Source organism: Ictalurus furcatus, chromosome 2 (assembly GCF_023375685.1).
Source record: "Ictalurus furcatus strain D&B chromosome 2, Billie_1.0, whole genome shotgun sequence".
NCBI classification, from domain to species: Eukaryota; Metazoa; Chordata; class Actinopteri; order Siluriformes; family Ictaluridae; genus Ictalurus; species Ictalurus furcatus.
Window position 1 is genome coordinate 26,568,743 of NC_071256.1, and position 20,075 is coordinate 26,588,817.

The following is a 20,075-nucleotide window of genomic DNA, read 5'->3' on the forward strand; positions in this document are numbered from 1 at the left end:
CTTATGTTTTTCCAGGTATGTCTGTATTTGTTAGTACGTTGAAACAAAGTCTTTTAGTGCATGTACAATGTGTATGAGTATGTGTGTACTTCATATAAATGTGTATACAGTATGTGCATATGTGTGCTTGTGTGTCCCGTCACCATGCTAGGGGAGACGCCATGCGAGGACTGCGTGGACTGCGTGGAGGATTCTCGCTGGCCTGATTCTCCATTAGGGCTCTCTATAAAACAGAAAAGCATAAAAACATCGCAGAGTGCATAATACATCAAACCTTGAGGTGGATGTGCTACAACAGCAGAAGACCACATCAGGCTCCACTCCTGTCGGCCAAGAACAAGATTCTGAGGCTATCGTGGGCACAGACTCACCCAAACTGGAATGTTGAAGACTGGAACAAGACCAGGTGATTTTGTTTTCTAATCTTCAGCTGTCCAGTTTTGAAGTGCCTGTGCTCATGATGCTCCAGGCATGTTGTTTCATGGCTGGGGTATGCAAAGAAAAGAATTTCACTGCGCATATGTATATGCGATCAATAAAGACTCATTATCATTATGATAGCCTCAGATTCCTGTTCTTGGCTGACAGGAGTGGAACCCAATGTGGTCATCTGCTATTGTAACCCATCAACCTCAAGATTTGATGTTTTGTGCATGCTGAGATACTTTTCTTCTCACCACATTTGTAAAGAGTGAGTATTTGAATTACTGCATCCTTCGTGGCAGCTCAAACCAATCTAGCCATTTTCCTCTGACCTTTCTTACCAACAAGGCGTTTCCACCCAGTGAACTGTCGCTCACTCAGTGTTTTTTGGGGGGTTTTTTTGTGTAAACTCTAGAGACTGTTGTGTGTGAAAATCTCAGGGGATCAGAATTTTATGGAATTTGTAAACCAGCCCTTATGGCACCGATATCCCACAAAATTTGGACGTGGACAAAACTTCACTACGAATGAAAAATTCTGTACAGGCTAGCCAACTCACATCAAACTTTGAAGTGAATTCAGCAAAGATGCCAAAGAAAGCCTCGGTGGTGGTGACCTTGCCGTCCTCGCCGAAGAAGGAGGCCACCTTACAGAATTCCTCCATAGCTCTCTGCTGTAGAGACTCCAGAGACTGAACAGCAGGGTGGCTGTTCTCCAGAAAACCCTACACACACGACACAGTTAAGGCAATACACACCCATTTTTCTCTTCAACCTATACACTCTAGCACCCAATGACAAATATTCATCATATACAGAGGAACATTATGCATTTCTGACACTGCTAGGAAAACAATAGTCAACTATAATTCATGACCATTTTTTGTCATAATATACCAAATAAACAAAAATACATGGACAAATACAAAATCTACAGCATCTTCTACAGCTGCTTTTAGTGAATTTCCCCAAAGTCTCTGTTATGTTAGTTCAACAGAGGGTGGCTAATGCTGGCCTTACTGTAATGTACACATCTAACTTGAGTGAGTGGTGTGGATCTTTTGAAAATATACTCAACTCAATGAAAAGGAAAAAAAAAGCAGAATGATACCAAATATAAGAATAGCCTCAAATCTACAGTAAAACCATGTGATTGTGATGTGACAGATCACATGTTCATTACTGGCCTCATGAAGTTTGGCCATATTTCCATGCAATTCCAACTTTGAGCGTGTGTGTGTTATGGCCAATTCAAACCAGATGCATCAAGTCACACATTGTGTCAAGAGCATATTCAATTCCATTATTAAGAGCATTTCAATCCATACTGGTGTGATTGTAACATAAGATTTTACGTCACTTTTTCATCTAGTATGTTGGATTCCCCTCTTCTTGTCAATTTGGCAAAGGATTTTGTTGCTTTGAAATGACTAAGCTGGAGCAGATTTCCTCATTTTGTTCTTATATTCTATTATATAGTTATGTATAGCAGTGTGAGTTACAAACTGAATGACATTTATACAGGAAACAAAATACAAAAACAACAAGTGAGTGTTCTTAATCAGTAAGCAGAAGAGTTTGCTCATCTTGGCTGAGAAGAGTGTGTAGGCATCACCAGGGGATTCCACTAACTCTTGAAATAAACTTATTCCATTCATTACTAAACAGTTAATATCTCTCTCAAAACAAAATACCAGTTTGTAAATGTAAATTCACCTACTCATAACTGATAAGTATTTGTTACCAAAACAGATTACAATCAAAGTGCACTGTTGTTCTTTCTCCTGCCAGTAGCTCATATGGAAACGTAAAAAACAGTCAGGTTCTGAGGTCAGGAAAAATGTGAGTTTCCAATTTCCCCATACACCCACACAGCATGACAGCTGCTGTATATATGACAGCCATTTGGATTCCCTTAAGTGTTCCTCTTACAGGGATTGGAAGGATACACTCATAACAACAGCAAAGCGGTCCTCAGCTGTGGCTGGCATCTTTTGGCAGGCTGAGCGGATGTCTTGGATGGTGGTGTACAGATCGTTCATATCTGAGGTGATGTTCCTCTGATTCACTACAGTCGAACAAAAATGAGAAGAAAACAAGTCCCCTTAGGCATCATTTTTGCATCATGAAGTCTAAATTTTCTACTTTCTTGCAACATCAGTATAAAGAGGGAGTTTTTATCCAAACAATTATGGTTCATAGGATTGATATGGTTTGATTTAACTGGATTGTAGAATCTAGGTAGTACACTAGAATGTCATTTCTGATTTCGCACGAGCAGCATTGCACGCAAGAGCAGGAGTGATTCGGCCATAGGTGCGAGTGCCAAAGGTCCGCTGATATTCAGTACAACTGCATAGTCCCTTGCCTCTGACTGTTAAAAAGTTCTGACACTGGATACTCCTTCCAAAAATGTCAAAGAAATTCTCCTCACAGAAAAGTTAACCCTCTCAATAATTACATGTTTTTTAATCTGTTAATGTGGAGTGTCCACCCTGCAAGCCCCTGTGTAAGTTGCTATTATAGAAATAGTGTATTAGAAGGAGTGCATTAATATAAACCCTGTGATTTGCTACTGGCACTACTGCCAGACTTGTTATAGAAATTCAGTCAACATCTTCTGAACCATAATCAAGAATTCTCCTGCACTGTGGTATAATAATATTTAGGTATCATATTAAAATTAAAAGTTTATATTTAATTTAAATTTGATACAACTAAAAAAACAAGGAAAACATGAATGTTTGCGAGGCAGTGGGTCTCTAGATCTGCTAGAACTGTCAAACTCCTTAAATATATTTACAAATGTTTTGCAATATAGTTCCACAATAGGTCAACATATAGTTTGGTACTACATTTTAAATTCAGGAATTACCCAATCTTCTTAAAAGTCTTGGAAACTAGACTACAATCATTTCTGAGATTTATTGCTTACCTTTGGCTGCCAGTGGTACAGTCGTGAGTTCTTTGGCAAAGTCCAGTACCTCAGGAAAATGTTGGCACAATGATTTAGCCAGGATATGCAGAAAAGTGGATTTTCCATCTACGGTTTTGGTGGTACCAAGCTACAAAAAAGGGATATATCCACATGTGTTTGAGGTACAGGAAAAGACTTTAACACAGTAAAACATCAAGCAGTAATATTGAGCTATTTCACTGTGAATTTCAGTTCTCAGACTGTGTCACTAAATCTTTAATTCCAAAAACAAGCCTGTAATCCAAACCTACCTAAAATCATTGTAAAGACCATCAATAACTATACCCAGCTATGAAAGCCACTTACTTCAGTAAGGAAATTGATCTTAAAGCCAGTGGTCTTACTTCCCTTGGGCTGGCCATTGTTTAAGTAATTCCCCATTGCAAGGACAAACTGAAAAACGACAAAGAGAAAGACAATAGTCTCAGAGTGATGAAAAAACACAGCAACACTGTATCACAGTATGAAACTATATGCCATGATAATGATTTCACAGTGATATCACAGTATAAAACTATATGCCATGATAATGATTTCACAGTGATATCACAGTATAAAACCATATGCCATGATAATGATTTCACAGTGATATCACAGTATAAAACTATATGCCATGATAATGATTTCACAGTGATATTACAGTATAAAACTATATGCCATGATAATGATTTCACAGTGATATCACAATATAAAACTATATGCCATGATAATGATTTCACAGTGATATCATAGTATAAAACTATATGCCATGATAATAATTTCACAGTGATATCACAGTATAAAACTACAGGCCATGATAATGATTTCTGAGTTCTGATGTGGAGATTTGTCAACCAGCTTTCAACCAGAAACGTGAAAATTGTGGTTTGGAGAACTAATATTTTGCGGTTCTCACTAGTGTTGACTAAATGAAAAGATGTACCTCCAGAATCTTTGCTAGTTTTTTGCTGTTTTTAAGCTCTAGTGAGGCCTTGTAGATGCATTCGTATCCTGCTCTCATCTCCTCAGTTTTCTCCTGCAGCGAGCTTTTAAAATGCAGACTCTTCAGACGGGTCTTATACTCAGGCACAGACAGCATCTGGACATAAATGCACACAAACACATATGCATAACTTTATCACTACCCTAAAAATTGATACATGTATAACAGCTTTTCTCCCCAAAGAATAGCCAACTGAGGTTTTAGATTTATTTATTTGCATTATTACCTGTAAGACAAACTGATCTGGCTCACTGAGCTTGTTAGGGTTGTCAGCGTATTGCTCGTATCGTTTGACCTCGTCATCATCTGGCGCATACAATAACAACTGCTTGATGTGTGCTGCCTCCAGGCGATCGGTCACCATCGTCATTAGCACCTGACGCAGCTCACCTGGAGACAGCTTCAGATGGGCAATCAGGATGGCTAAATGGAAGGTGGAACAGAGAGTTTGTCACAGCATAGCACAACAAAGACTAAGACAGAAATACAGAAATCTACACACTAGTACAAGGTAAAAGAAGCCTTACAAAGAACAGCAGACAGACCAGCAGAGCTTAACAGACCAGCAAAACATGATTGAGAACATCAAGTACAGTCTGACACAGGATATCTAACATGAAGACAATTTTAGCTTTTCCTTTTCTACTCACATGCATTGTAGGCTTTCTTATGGGAAAGAATCTCAATCACGTCTTTCTTTTTGAATGTCTCAGGCTGAGGTGCAGGTTCTGGAATAGAGACTGACACAAAATCAAAGAATGAGAGTGTATTCTCCATGTGAAATAAAGGTGGATGGAGATAGACAGATGGGTGGACGGTTGTTGAATGCATAGATGCATTGGTAGACTGACATACAGTTAGATGAGTGGTGTGCCCAAAAGTTGAAAACATAAACATTACTTCTAAATGGAAAATAGATCCAAATATCAATTGGTTACTCTTAAAATGATGTATGAAAAAAGACAACAACAAAAAAAGATCTGAAACTCTAATTTGAGTTTGACTCTAATTTCTGACTTAATAATAAGAAAATAAAATCAGGATAAAAACCATCTCACCAAGATGTAACTGATCCATAGTTACATAAACCATAGGTTTTCAAAGCGGCATAAAGATGTACTATATAGCGAATGTGTCTTCCATTGAACTCATTATGCTGCGTTTGACTCACCTTGTGGGAAGTGGTAATTTGCCAGTTGGAATTATGTAATTTCCAATCCCAGCACATTCACCAAGGGAAGTGGAAAAAAAAAAAACATGGACACCTCATCTTTTGTTAGCAACAAGATAGCCAGCTATCTGTGATAAGTGATGCCATATTTTCCTCCTCAAACAGTTAACTGTATGGTCAATGGTTTACATTTATCAAGAGAATATGTCTGTATGTTGATTCATCTAAAGCGAATACCTGCATTATATACAGCATAACTCATTTAAAGCTAAAAAGTGCTACTTTATTTACTTCTAATGCTGTGCGCAGGCATGTTGTGTTGATTTCACAGGGAAAGAAAACATATGCTGCATTTGCGGTGAAGTTGCAACTAGAGATGCACCGATACTAAATTTCTCAACCGATAGCCGATTATTCATCGTGATATAGGCTGCTACCGATACTGAAAGTTTGGTGTTTCTGCCTTTTATACCTTCTTTTAAATTAATAATAATAAATTCCACAACTCTGAAAGAAATGCAAATAAAAACTTTATTCTCTCCATTTCAACAAGTTGTTTCACAGTAACTGGTCTCATAAACAGAAAACACATTACTCAAATTAACATTAATTCATTAACTCAATTCTAAAGATTGAAGTAAGATTTCTTAACTTATTGAATGTTATTAATTCATATTAACAGAATTAATTGACTGAATTCTAAAAAACCTCCTGTTAGGCTTCACATTCACTCACCACAAACAAAAGCATTTCTACTTCATCACTGACATCAAACTGGTAATATATAATATAAACTTTTTTATGTATTCCATCCATCCATACATCTTCCATACCGCTTATCCTTTTCAGGGTCACGGGGAACCTGGAGCCTATCCCAGGGAGCATGGGGCACAATCACATACACATTCACACACCCATTCATACACTACGGACACTTTAGACATGCCAATCAACCAACCATGCATGTCTTTGGACTTGGGGAGGAAACCGGAGTACCCGGAGGAAACCCCGCAGCACGGGGAGAACATGCAAACTCCGCACACACAGGGCCACGGTGGGAATCGAACCCCCGACCATGGTGGTGTGAGGCGAATGTGCTAATTATTATATTATAATGTTATATAATAACATTAAATGGATATGAAATACACTACTCTACAAATATATTTTTTGTGCAATATATACTTTTTTATTAACTCATCTTCATTGAAATCTTTCAATGGTGTACTGGCGCTGTATTTCAGTGCGACCAGTGTGGCAAAAAAAAAAAAATTGACTCGACGCCGAAACTCCTGCTTCACTTCTGCAGCGTCCGGTGTAAAATTTTAGCAGTGCAGAGATTACAAACTGCAGTTTTGTCGTCATTCCACACAAGAGACATCTTCTTTACACACAGCACGAAATTGATGTGTTTTCCCGCCCTCTGTTGATTGACAGGTTATAATCGGCCCCAATCATCGGATATTTTTAAATTATCGGCCGATGGCGTGAAAAATTGCGTTTATCGGCCGATACCGATTATTGGCCGATACACTGGTGCATCTCTAGTTGCAACTTGTAATTCCCTGCCAACAACCAGTAAAAGCCACTAAAAATGCCCCCTCATCATGCAATTTCTACTTGTCATCTTGGGGCAGTCTTCTCAACTACCAGTTCCTTCCCATTTTTGGAGTGACGTCAAATCAACATGGCCACTCACACTGTGAACAGTGCAATGTGAGGGTGTTTTCTTTGGGTTTTATTGGTTGGAGGTTGGTAATTACAAGTAGTATAAAGTAGAAATAGCACACACACACACACAGACACACACAGACACACACTTTACTCACTCAGATTCTTCTGTGTACCAAAATGCAATTCCAAGTCCAAATATTTCACCATGTCACTGAGCTTGTCATAATCAGAGTCTTCTCCCAACTGCAGTAAAGAAAGCACACCTCTGCTAACACATTCAAGCCCATAGTGGAGTTTAGTTCTAACTTGTCTAAATTCATTTAATCACGGTAGACTTCATTATAGGTTTTTTGCCAGTGTTATGCATGTTACATGAATATAGGTGTCTCAAAAAAAGTTCACTATTTCCAAAAAGGTGCCCATTTGAAGTTACTCAATGCAGAACATAGAATATTGGTAATGTCAATTGGGTAGGCTGGGTACCAATTCATTATGGCTGAAGCTTCAGACATAATAAGAACTGATTCAACAACTTACCTGTCCCCAGATTGTTCCTTCAGAGTTCTCAACTTGTTCCCAACGTAGCCTCTTCACATTCATGTGACTGGAGTCTGATTTTTGTGGTGAAGCACGGGGTAGAGGAGGGGGCACACAAGGAGGGGGCAAAGGTGGAGGTGGAGGAGGCTCCATGGTAGATGCCTCTTGGTGGTGGGTCTGAGGCTGGGGCTGAGGTTGAGACTGTGATTGAGACTGAGCTTCGTGGTGATGCTGATGTCGTTGGTGCTGAATGGGATGAGGACTCTGTCTGGCTTGGGTTGAAGGGTGGACTGGATGAGATTGATGTTGGTGTTGCTGTGGCTGCTGCTGTTGCTGCTGCTGCTGTTGTGTTTGCTGTTGTGATATTGGCTGATGTTGAGGCAGGGGCTGGAAGGTGGAAAGGATCTGGGATTGGTGAGGTTGGTGGGGCTGGTGGATGACATGGTACTGAGGAGCAGAGGGCACAAGCTGGGTCTGATGGATGTGCTCGATCTGATGAACATGATGAGGTTGGTGGGTAAGTGAAGAAGGTTGGGTTTGTGGATAGACTTGATGGATCTGGTGGATTTGGTGTTGACTGGGATAAGTTGACTGAGGTTGGGGAGTCTGTTGAGTCTGGCGAATAGACTGGGAGTTCGTTTGAGACACATGGGCCTGATGCATTTCAGCTCTCCTTTCAGCTCTCTCTGACCTTTCCATCCATTCCAGTCTTTCTAAACGTTCCATCCGTTCTAAACGTTCCATCAGTTCTAAGTGTTCAATCCTCTCCAATCTATCCAGCCTATCCATGGAGCTGGATAGCTGAGCTTGATGGCTTTGATGATGACTAAGGGGAGTCTGACGACCGGGATGCATTGGTTGAGGCTGGTAAACCTCATAAATATGTCTATCAGACAGTTCCATTCTGTCAATTTTGTCAAGCCTGTCCATGGAGCTTGAGAGTTGAGTCTGATGGGTATTAGGAGTCTGGTGGCTTTGATGCATTTGATGGCTCTGTTGAGCCTGATGAAGTTGATGGCTGTGCTGAGCCTCGTGACTCTGATGAATCTGATAAACCTGTTGATCTTGTTGACTTTGTTGAGTTTGGTGATGCATTTGGTACATTATATGGCTATGGATGGCAGACGGAGATAGGTCTGGAGAAGGCAATGGGGGCAGGGACTGGTGCATCTGCTGTAGGGGGTGTTGGGAGTGTACAGTTGTCGGCTGGACTGGTAGAGACTGGGCTTCCTGGAGAACCTGGTGGGCCATCAATTCCTCCCGAGTAGGAAGCACCTTGTTAATAGACTGTCGCTTTGGAGGAGGATTGGCCCTAGGAGGAGGTGGAGGTGGAGGTCCTGGGTGACGGCGGAAAGTTAATTGTCGGGCTCCTTGATCAGAGGTGAAGTTGGTAGGAGGTGGTGGATCATTAAATTGAACAGGAGGTGGGGGAGGTGGGGTGAGAGGTGGAGGTGGAATGTGCTCAGAGCTGGATGAATAGGTGAGAGAACTTGCATCCTCACTGCTACTATGCATCTCACTGGCACTGCTGAGCTCAGGAGGGATATAAGGGCCTTCATCTTCCTCCTCATCTTCATCCTCTATTTCCTCATCCTCCTCATCTTGGAGGGTCATCTGGACCACATCCTGGGGTTACCATCAAACACATTGGCACACAGCTTTAAGTTTCTTCCACTATCCACTATGTACTTTGCACAGTAAAATTACCCGTGTTAAATGAACTCCTACATAGCTTAACTGAATCTAATTTAACTGTGCTGGTGTAAATTTAACCATTCAATAATGTAACAACAATAACAACCATAGCAACCATAATGTAAAACAATAACTGACTGAGTGCTATACTTCCCTCAGATCATCACATACCTCCTCATAGTCATTTTCTGGAGACAAAAAGTCATCAACAGATAGCTGCTGACCCAACTGCTCCGTGAGGGCCTCCATAAACAGGTCTGTGTCAGCACTGCGGGGGGGACGAGAAAACGTGTAGCGCTTCTTCCGGATAGGAGGACTGGGTAAGTAGTCTGGGGGGCTTGGTGGATAGTCAGGTGGGGACGGTGGTGATAATGACGGGCTGTCCAGGCTAATGTAGGGGTTGGACTCTGCACTCCCCTGGGATGGAAGCTCATGGGGATAGGACGGGCCCTGGGGACTGGGCAAGGACTCAGTCCATATAGGTTGGGGAGGTGGGGGAGGAGGAGGGGGAGGCTGGACTGATGTTGCCTTACGACTGCCTGTGAAATGATGGAAATTCGAATCATTTTTGAAGCATTCATCCATTGCTTCAACTAATAATAATTCTGGTTGTCTAGAACGCCAATGGGTTTCTTGGGCTGAATTTTGTGTACCTGAACTAGCCCGTACAGAAGGAGAGGAAGATTTAGCTCTGACAGACTGGCTAGATGAGTGAGGGTAGATGTCAATCACTGTTTCAGGGGCAGGAGGAGGGCGGCTCTTCAGGGATTTAGACCTCTTGCCTACATGCACATTCTCCAGCTCAGCATATACAGCAGATAGCTATAGAACAAGAAGGAGTTTCAGATAAATTCAAATGCAACTGAATTATAACCAATGCAAAATATTAGAAAGCTACACAACACTAGACATTCAAAAAGGGTCATGTCTAATATCTATTCTACACCCATGTTAGTTTTTATTTTGAACGTGGGTAATAACCCACTGGATAATTTTTCATTTATTAAAGTTAAAACAACTACAGTCGTCTATTTCTTTACTCACATTAGTGAGGTTATTGGGTGTCTCTGGTAGAGAGGTCCCATCTCCAGACTGTCTTTCACCAGGAGCCAGTCTCATAGAGGCCAACTCAACAGGCTCAGTGCGGATCCCTGATAAAGACCAGCAATATTCAAACGTATATAACCTGACATTTTCAAAAAGACAAGTTCACTGAAATTCAAATACTAAGATATACGTAAGTTATACTATCAGTAATAACTAATACTTTTAAGTTATATGAACAACATGGTGAAAATAAATAAAATATAAACAGTTTGAAAAAGGGAGGAAAATGAACAAGAAGATAGCATTTACACTGTTTGATTTAGTAGAATGGGTACATATTATGAGAGCTTAGTGTTTTACCCATTCCCAGGTGAGTGCCAATGACCAGATCATCTGAACTACGGCCTCTCACACTGCTCCGGTAGGTGGTGCCTGTCACCTTCATAGAGCTACTACGCCGGTGGGGTTCTGGAGCTGGTGGCTCTGGCTCTGCCACAGGCACTTATTTATAACACACAAAACACAAACATTACAAACAATGCATACTGTATATGATTACAAACACTCCCATGTACATATACACTACTCACATGTGACTTTATAACCAAGGAACCGTGAGATCTTGCTTTGACAATGTTCTTGCTCCTCGTAGGTCAGCAGCTGGTAGATAAACTGCCAGATCACCTGCTTAGCTGGAGTATCCAGGATTGGAAACACATCCACGATCAGCGTATCCACGTTCCTACAAAGCAAAAGCAAAAAAAAGCTCACATATTCAAGTACAAAGTCACAAAAATGATACTTAGAGGCAATAACAACCCCTTTTTTGATATTACCACACTCATAGTTTGTGAACTCAAAGACATGTAAGGTCATTTGAGGCCATTGTAGAAACAATGTTTATTTTAATATAATTGCAAATAGTGGACTCCAGCTTCCCCCAAAAATCTAGAAACCCAAACCAGATCGGTTAACTTCTGGAACTCAACAGGAACACAGGATGTCTCCTTTTACAATTGCATACCAACAGGTTATTGTATGGAGAACTGAGAAGCACTCCACTCACCTGTGCTGGAAGAAGGCCTCGAGGGATTTGCAGATGGTGTATCTCTCTTGCAAGGTGAGTAGGTGCTCCAGCTGCTGACTGAAAGTGCGGCCCTGCACGCGGATGCTGGGTGGCAGAATTTCGGCCACCCACTGTAGGGAGCTAAGCACAGGAGAACGTGAGCGTGGAGATGCCTCCATAGTCTCAGGCTCGGCCAGCATGAAGGCTGGAGGGCCATCCTCTACCACTAGCGAAGGCATAGCTCCACTGCCTTGCAGCATTGCCACCACTTTCTCATGGGCGCAGTTCCTAAAACAACATATATGTTTGCTGAATTATTTCCCAAATTTTATACCTCCTTCATCCTCCAGTAATAATTTTGCCTGTGCTTAGCAGTAGTTAGTCAAAAGTTTTAAGATTAGACAGAGAAGGGTGTAATTCCTAAAACTCCAGTTTAGAATCATAACATGGACATGAGTCAACATACATTACATGACAAGTAATAAAAACTTTTACATGCATGGTTGCCTGAAGAAATTGTCTTAAGAAATTGTCTTAATTTCATTGTACATGTGTATAGTGACAATAAAAGGCATTCATTCGTAATACAACCTCTGGCAAAAATTATGGAATCACCACACTGAGAGGATGCTCACTCTGATTTTTTATTTCGTAGCAAATAAACTAATCACAGATATGACACAAAACAATTTTTGTCTAATAGCTGAACATTCTGGTTTGGTGAAAAAAAATAATTAATTTAAACTGCTTTAATTAATGGCGTTTTTTTCCAGATCATGCAGAGGAAATAGTTATGGAATCACTCAATGTTGAGGAAAAAAAACTATTTTATCACAACTAAACCTATTTTCTATTGATGGAACAAGAAAAGTGTCCAAAATTACAGTGTACCCCTGTGCATTGACTGCTGAGGTCTCCTCTGGTCTTTTACCTGACGTGCAACCACATATCATAAGTAAGTGGGGAAATCTGATCGTTTTTTTCGTGTGGTCATCTTTATATGTTTCATTAGAACAGCACCGGACAAAAGTTGCAGCATCATCTTCTTGGCCAGTGCAGATTCGGGATTCATCACTGAATATCACTTTCATCCATTCATCCACACTCCATGATTGTTTCTCTTTAGCCCACTGTCACCTTGCTTTCATCTGTTTAGGTGTTAGTGCTGGTTTTCATTTGGCTTTTCTATACATAAATCCATTTCATTCAGATGATTTCCTACAGTTCTGTCACAAACACTGACTCCTGTTTCTGCCCTTTTTGTTTTTCCATTTGTTATATTGTACATTTTCTTTTTCAAGGTATATTGTTTTCTATCCTGATGCTTTGATGTCTTCCTTGGTCAACAGTTGTGTTTTCCTATTATAACCTTCCCATTTTGTTTATACTTGCACCAAATTTTAGACACAGCTGACTGGGAACAACCAACATCTTTTGCCATTCTCCATGTTGGATTTCCTTCTTGAAGGAGTTTTATAATCTTTTACATTGTTTCAATTGACAACTCTTTTGTTGGGCCCATGTTTCCTTTCAAAAAGTTTAAGGTTAAGGTGTGTAAGGACTCTCTTTTAACTGCAGACTAATTTGCACTTTTACAGTTGAGCTGGTATTTGTTTTAGAAATGCAAATTACAAGGTGATTCCATATTTTTTTCCAGATCAAAAATAGGAAAATTAATTAAAAAGGCCATTAATTAAAATCATTTCATTGAACTTGTTTCAGGTATGTCTCAAGAAGTCAGAATGTTCCGCTATTTAACAAAAATTGTTTTGCGTCATATCTATGATTTGTTTATTTGCTACAAAGTATAAAAGCCGGGTGAACAGCCTCTAAGTGTGGTGCTTCCATAATTTTTGCCAGGGGTTATAATAAAGCCAGTATAATTACAATGATCAAATACCTCATGTCAAGGCCATTGAGAAAGAGGATGCGATCTCCAGGTTTGAGGCCTGCTTTCTCAGCTGGACTACCTGAAAATCAGACAGATGCATGATCAAATACAGATGTCAATTTAATTCATTTCAATTCACTTTTAATTGTATAGCACTTTTAACTGCATGTATTGTCAAAAAGGACATTTCCAGATATCTGGATATAGATTTATTCATGCACTGAGCATGGGCATTAAGGCTCAATACAAACTAAGATGAGGTTTAATGAACACCCAGCTCTTCCCACAGACTACAATTTATTGTACTAAAAATCTGGGCCCAACATGATTTTTATTCTGTATGCTGAAAGGAAAATACTGGATTGCTATGATTGATGAAGGGAAAAGTATGGAACCATAATGATATGGCACCAAGTGAAAGCAGGAAGTGAAGTCGAAAAACAGTGATGAACACACAATTCGGCCACCTGTGCTCCTCTGACTCAACAGTGGCTGACTTCTTCAGAATTTGTTCTGTGTTCACATACAACAGACACACATGCACCAAGATTACGGCCACCAGGAATGGTTAATAGACTGAATTGTAAAACTGTGCCTGCATTCTCACACAAAAACGGGCACATACATACGCATACAGGTGTCATTTTAGAGTATGATTTCACTATGTTTCACATGTCATCGTTTGGCTGCTGGTGCATTTGCTAACAAAAAAAACAGACTGTAACATTAACATGCCACATCACAGTGCAACTGAGTAATTGTTTTGCAAGTTGCCAATTATCTGATTAGTACCAAATATCGAACTGCATGCTTTCTTGTAGCAATCCACTGGAAACTAGTTTTAGAAAATATTAACGGTATAACCATTAACAAAAAAAAAAAAATCACATAATGCATTACAGCAAGAATTTATAGGTGTTAAACATCCAAATAATTAATTTTATTGACTTTAAAAACACTAAAAGGGTCTAGCAATATCTCTCAACTTTTACCTCATAAAAATGTCAGTATCTATGCCTATAAATGAATATGCAAATTGAAAAAGGCATCCATTTCCTTTTGCCTATCCAAACAGCTAGCAGGTGAGTTAAATGCTAATACAGTAGCTCACATTTCTCACAGAACATTAGACACAAGCAAGACTTCAGTGCCAGTGTTTCAAGTTCTGTTGTTTTATTCTTAGCAATTTTTTAAACAGTAGCTAAACTGGTCAAAATATATCACAACAACCAGGGTTTTGTTTATCACTGACATTAGCTAGTTAGTGAGTTAGTTAGCTAGGTTACAGCTTCCACGTCATCCTCTAATACTTTTAATATTGCTTCAAGCCATGAAGCCTATTTGGCCACATGATTTAAGAAAAGAGCTTAGCAAGTCTCTGATTTAAAAGTATAAATGTGAATAACAAATTTGACCCACATTCCAATCTATATAATCTGGATCAATTGGAGTGTAGTGGGAATTCAATAGCTTTGATGACACTGAGCAGAGAATCTGATATTGTGTTAATGCAACCCATATGAATATTTAATATCATACTCAATCCCCCCAACACGGAAAAGTAGTTCAGCAATGACCACTGCATAATTTAGAGGAAATGTTTAGCGTTTTTATATCTTATATGTTTTCATTACCTGACAAAACTCAGTTGGGGGGAGAAACATGCCAATTTACAATTAACCAATTCCTTCATTATCCCCCTACATCATGCTAGCGTGTCACACAAAAAAGTCAACCGTGCTATAGCTCTGAGTCTCCAGAAGTGCTTCAAAATGTTTTGTAACTTGTATGGAGGGAATCGAGCACACTGGCAATAATTAAACTGTGGATGGGAATGGACCGTGGAAAAATAGAAAAATACATATAAATGAACACGAAAACAAATCAAATACTGGTTTATCTACGAGAGGTTTGTACCTGGAATAACCGAGTCAATCCAAACGGGAGCATGGCCACGTAGGGTAAAACCAAAACTCTGGTTCCCCTTGTATACCCGCACTGTCCTATAAAAACAGACAGGAAAAGACAAATCTCAGGTAACAACCTCAAAGTGCTTTTAAAATAATGCTTTTCATTATCAGTAATCAAAATAATCAAATATTTGCATGACATAATTCATTTAGAGAGACCCTTACAAATGTACGTACACACACAGCTCCCCCTATATAATCTCCAACTGCGTTTCCATAGTAACTCCCTAGGCTACCACTAGAAATACTAAATAATGCTTCTGTTAAAAAAAAAAAATTATTATGATAACAACAACAACAACAAAAACAACAACAATAATAATAATATTATTAATAACCATTCCTGTTCTTATTATTGAATCTTTTTAGTTATTATTATTATTATTATTGTTATTATTATTGTTGTTGTTGTTGTTGTTTTTATTATTATTATTATTGTTGTTGTTGTTGTTGTTGTTATTAAATCAATTAATTAATGAAAAAAAATTTTTATCATATGCAGTGACCAATGGTAGCTTTTTAGTATAACTACAACTTAGCAGATTTAACATACTGTTTGAATTTGGCATGTGAAAAACATCCTGCTGTTTCCATAAACAAGAACAAATCTTGATTCTGGTACTTGCATTCTGTGCCTGTTCATATGAAAATATACAAATATACTCAACATTTCAGATTCAAAGCAATGTGCTTAATATGTATACTTCCAGTGAATAATACCTCACTATAAAAGCAGAAGAGAGAATGACCAGTGAACACTTTACAGAGTTTTACCAGACTCTTTTTTTTGGTCAATAAATACACAAAGCTTTGATGATAGCAATAAAAATATACTTGAAAGCAGTGATTGAGGGTGTAAGCCCCCTGAGTGATGTGTTTTATAATTCATGAACTACAAAGGTTCCTGTGACCTTTGTCACAGTGAGCTTGACCATGGAAATAAAAGTCTTTAATGAAATAAAAGCCTACAAATGTTGGCGGGAACATAGAAAAACAGACATGATAAAGATCCACCTAAGGAACCAGTGAACAGGTTGAAGAGAAGTTTAAAAATGTAGAGAGTAAAGTGAAGACAGATCAAAGCTTCCCTGAAGGCCATCGTGACATTCCAACTGTGAAATTTCTGTGCCACACTGATAGTAGATGTGATCCTATGAACAGTTACAGAGGAATCTGAAATACCTGTCTCTTTCTTTCCTTGATCTGCAAATTTGTGGCATCATTTCACTTAAAATGTATTAAACATCTTTTCTACAATTTTTCAGAGCCACCACTGATATATGTATTTTGTGTCATATGTGCACAACTTTACAACCCTGCCAGGAGAAAACCAACCATTAACTTGCCGTCCTCCATCTCTAATGAAGGCTTGGCAAAGCAAATAGTTCTGCCTGTTACTATCTGATGCACCCTAATAAACCAGAAATGAAAATTTACTTCAGATTGATGCAACCAAAAACAAAGGCTTTCATCAAAAGGATTTTAAAGGATTATTTAAATATGCACAAGATTTATTGAGCATGTACGAGTGTTAGTGTGAGAGCTTTTGGTACTTCGCAGTTCTCTGTACGAATATCTGAAATAGTCGAAGGTGAAAGTACAAATCAAAGTTTATTATAATGTATGAAGAAGGCTCCATCTTTAAAAAAGTCCATATTGTATTTTATAAAGTTTGGTAGTTAATGTTTTCTAATGTTAGTTAAAGTTAACAGTTATGCTAACAAAAAAAAAACTCCAGTTCACCAAAAGGTAAATTTATAATTTGGTTTACTGCTTCACATTTTTATATTATTATATTCTGAACTTACGCATAGCATACTGATCATATATTGATCCGAAGACTTCTAGTTGGCATAAACTGACATTTGAACTCATTTTGGCACTGACGTCCCAGTGACAAAGAAGTGAGAAAATGGATTTTTTTTACAGTGAAATCCCTGTCAAACAAGGGTTTGTGCACAGCCCTACATTTATAGCAAAACTGATAATAAGGCATCATATCCATACCACCGTAACAACCAAACCTAAGTCATTCTGCCAACCACACATTATTAAACTAGATTTATAAGCACAAAGTAACATGTCCTTTGCAATGCCCTTTGTTTAATTGTCAAAATTACTTTCTTATGAAAACATACAAAGGATAATATTATTACAATATGCAACACACACAGACACTCTCATAGACATTCATAGATACTCATAGACACACACACTGTCAAACATGAATAATTGACCTGCGGTTGGCAATGGCGCCGGAGTGCCCAGCGATGAGTGAAGTTGTTTTGCGAAGGCCACGAGAGGGGGGGATGATGCCATCCTCATGGGCAGTGCGTGGCACTGAGCTGGCCCGTGTGGACACCAGCAGCCGCTCAGGGTGATCCTCGCTGCGGCTGCGGCGCAATCCGCTCTGCCTGTGCTCACTAAAACTTCGGCCCCTCAGGCGGCTGATCAGGCTCTGGGAGACCACTTCATCAAAACGCTGCCGGTGCTTCTTGGGGATGAAGATCCTGATGAACATGACAGAGAAGAAGTCGAGACAGGAATAAGTGCACAGAACAAGAATGACAGGGTCCCCAGAAGTCTCTCCACCACAGTCAAAATCACTGAAGTCAGAGGGGTGCAGAGCCATTTCAGCTGAAGGAGAGAGAGAGAGAGAGAGAGAGAGAGAGAGAGAGAGACAGAGAGAGAGAGAGAGAATATGTGGAGGCAGGACAAATGTTCACACATACCTCCTGAGTGGAGGAGGAGGTGAGCGAGAGTGCAGCAGAGAAAATCTGCTATAATTTTACAGCATAATGAAGTGATAAATCTTTCCCTCCAGCATTCAGGTAGAGAACTTGGTGATGTTTATTAAATGCACTAAAACTGACACATTTGTCACTGTTGACAAGGAGGAGATACAAATAGCCCCATTCATCCAACATCGACACTGATGGCAGTGTGTGGGAGTAAAAACTGAGAGGTGCAGCATTACTCGAAATAACGTATAGATGAGAGTGAGATTTTTAGTATATCTTCTCATTTATCAACCTTAACATACAGCATCTCACCTACCTAATTACTAATTAAGTCTAATTAAGTCACTGAAAGAAAAGAGGTTGTGGGACCTTTAAAAATGTACAATTTAATCACAAAACCTACAGGAAAAAACACCACCACAATGGGTTTAACCATGTCCTTCCTGTTCGCCCATATGTGTTGTGGCCTGCGAAAACCCCTTTATTTGGTGAAATAAACTTATAAACTACAGACTTTCCTGACTGAAAATCTGTTTCTCTTACATGTATTGTATCTCAATAATAAGTACCATTTTAAACTTCAAAAGTGAAAGGGGTGAAAATTGCATTTAAAGATTCCATTTGAGGGATGGCTGGTAATGTTGCTGCCTCACAGCTCCAGGGTTGTGATGGACTGCCAACCCATCCAGGATGTTTTCCCACCTATGGGTTAGGCTCTGGATAAAGTGGTTACTGAAAGTGAGTGATTGATTCCATTCAACTGTAGTGCAGGTGCACCTCAGACATTTTGACAGCCAGTAACAGCTAGCTTCATTATTATAGGCTACAGTAATTCACGCTCTGTCTTCCACTTTGTCTATGTGCCAAATACACCCAAATTTACAAACACAAACCCTGTAAATGTGCGTGGATTTGCAAAAGGAAACAGACAAAAGTGAAGGACAGTGATATAGGAAACACTTTTAAAAACAGCTTCAAACCTGATTTGCATTTAATGATTTCTATACTGAGCTACTGGATAAGGGAAATTGGATACAAGCTACAGGAAGCTAGATAATTACATAAATTCACCTATGTCAAGATAGCTTCAGGCAGCCAATTAGCGAGCTATACCCATACACCAAAGTCCATGGGTGACACTAATGTATTCTTAATTAACACATTCAGAATGGCCCTCACACCATTAAAGAAAGAAACAAAATGGGCTTCTTGTTCAAAGCAATTCTACATTGTAAGAATAAACTGTATCTGCTCTCATTCTCCCTCATAAAACTCCCTCAGGAGTGTCTCCATTTATCCCTCTCTACCTCCATCTCATATATAGAGCAAAGAGTGGATGTCTACATAATCACTGAGCTGAGAAATAGCACAAGCTGATTAAAGTGTAGGGTGGTGCTTGCCATTCCTCAAGATTAAAAGGACGCAGAAGACAAAATTGAGCTTTATTGGAAGAAAATTCTGGTCATTCTGGGAGATCAGAACTGTCACAAAGTGCCTTTTGCAGGGTTTTGCAGTGAGAATAGACCAGTATTGATTTGTACAAGATAAAATAAGTAAAATCAAGTAAGATAAACATCATTAAAGGAGGAAGTTAGTCGTCAGTAGTTAATAGTTAGGCCAAGAATGGAATGGAGATTATTATATACCTTACACGTGTTGTTGACCTTTTTAAAGACAGTTTGAGGCCAAACATTTACATACACCTAGGCTAATGATGAATGATTTCAGTTTTTCACAACTACACTCATTTCATCATACATTTCTTTTGGCATTTGTTCACAGCAGAGGTCATTTTCCTTGTTTAAGACAACAAAATGAAAGTAGTGCAATGGCCATCTCAAAGCCCTGACTTGAATCCCATAAAAAATTTGTGGACTGAACTGAAAAAGTGTCTGAACAAGG

At 39.2% G+C, this 20,075-nt stretch overlaps 1 protein-coding gene across 1 annotated transcript in view; it reads right to left on the minus strand.

The window, feature by feature from the left end:
* Positions 1-42: 42 nt before the first annotated feature.
* Positions 43-20,075, minus strand: part of grid2ipa (glutamate receptor, ionotropic, delta 2 (Grid2) interacting protein, a) — a 38,542-nt gene continuing 18,509 nt past the window's right edge. The window contains exons 6-24 of the mRNA XM_053611662.1: positions 17,670-17,942; positions 15,380-15,465; positions 13,472-13,541; positions 11,572-11,859; positions 11,096-11,247; positions 10,866-11,006; positions 10,503-10,609; positions 10,112-10,280; positions 9,630-9,997; positions 7,764-9,389; positions 7,382-7,469; positions 5,032-5,121; positions 4,608-4,804; positions 4,322-4,477; positions 3,706-3,792; positions 3,358-3,487; positions 2,372-2,490; positions 983-1,147; positions 43-223 (exon numbers count right to left, since the gene is read on the minus strand). Of these exons, the coding sequence (XP_053467637.1) occupies positions 140-223; positions 983-1,147; positions 2,372-2,490; positions 3,358-3,487; positions 3,706-3,792; positions 4,322-4,477; positions 4,608-4,804; positions 5,032-5,121; positions 7,382-7,469; positions 7,764-9,389; positions 9,630-9,997; positions 10,112-10,280; positions 10,503-10,609; positions 10,866-11,006; positions 11,096-11,247; positions 11,572-11,859; positions 13,472-13,541; positions 15,380-15,465; positions 17,670-17,942 (4,396 nt within the window). The 3' untranslated portion in view covers positions 43-139. The remainder of the gene's footprint in view (positions 224-982; positions 1,148-2,371; positions 2,491-3,357; positions 3,488-3,705; positions 3,793-4,321; positions 4,478-4,607; positions 4,805-5,031; positions 5,122-7,381; positions 7,470-7,763; positions 9,390-9,629; positions 9,998-10,111; positions 10,281-10,502; positions 10,610-10,865; positions 11,007-11,095; positions 11,248-11,571; positions 11,860-13,471; positions 13,542-15,379; positions 15,466-17,669; positions 17,943-20,075) is intronic.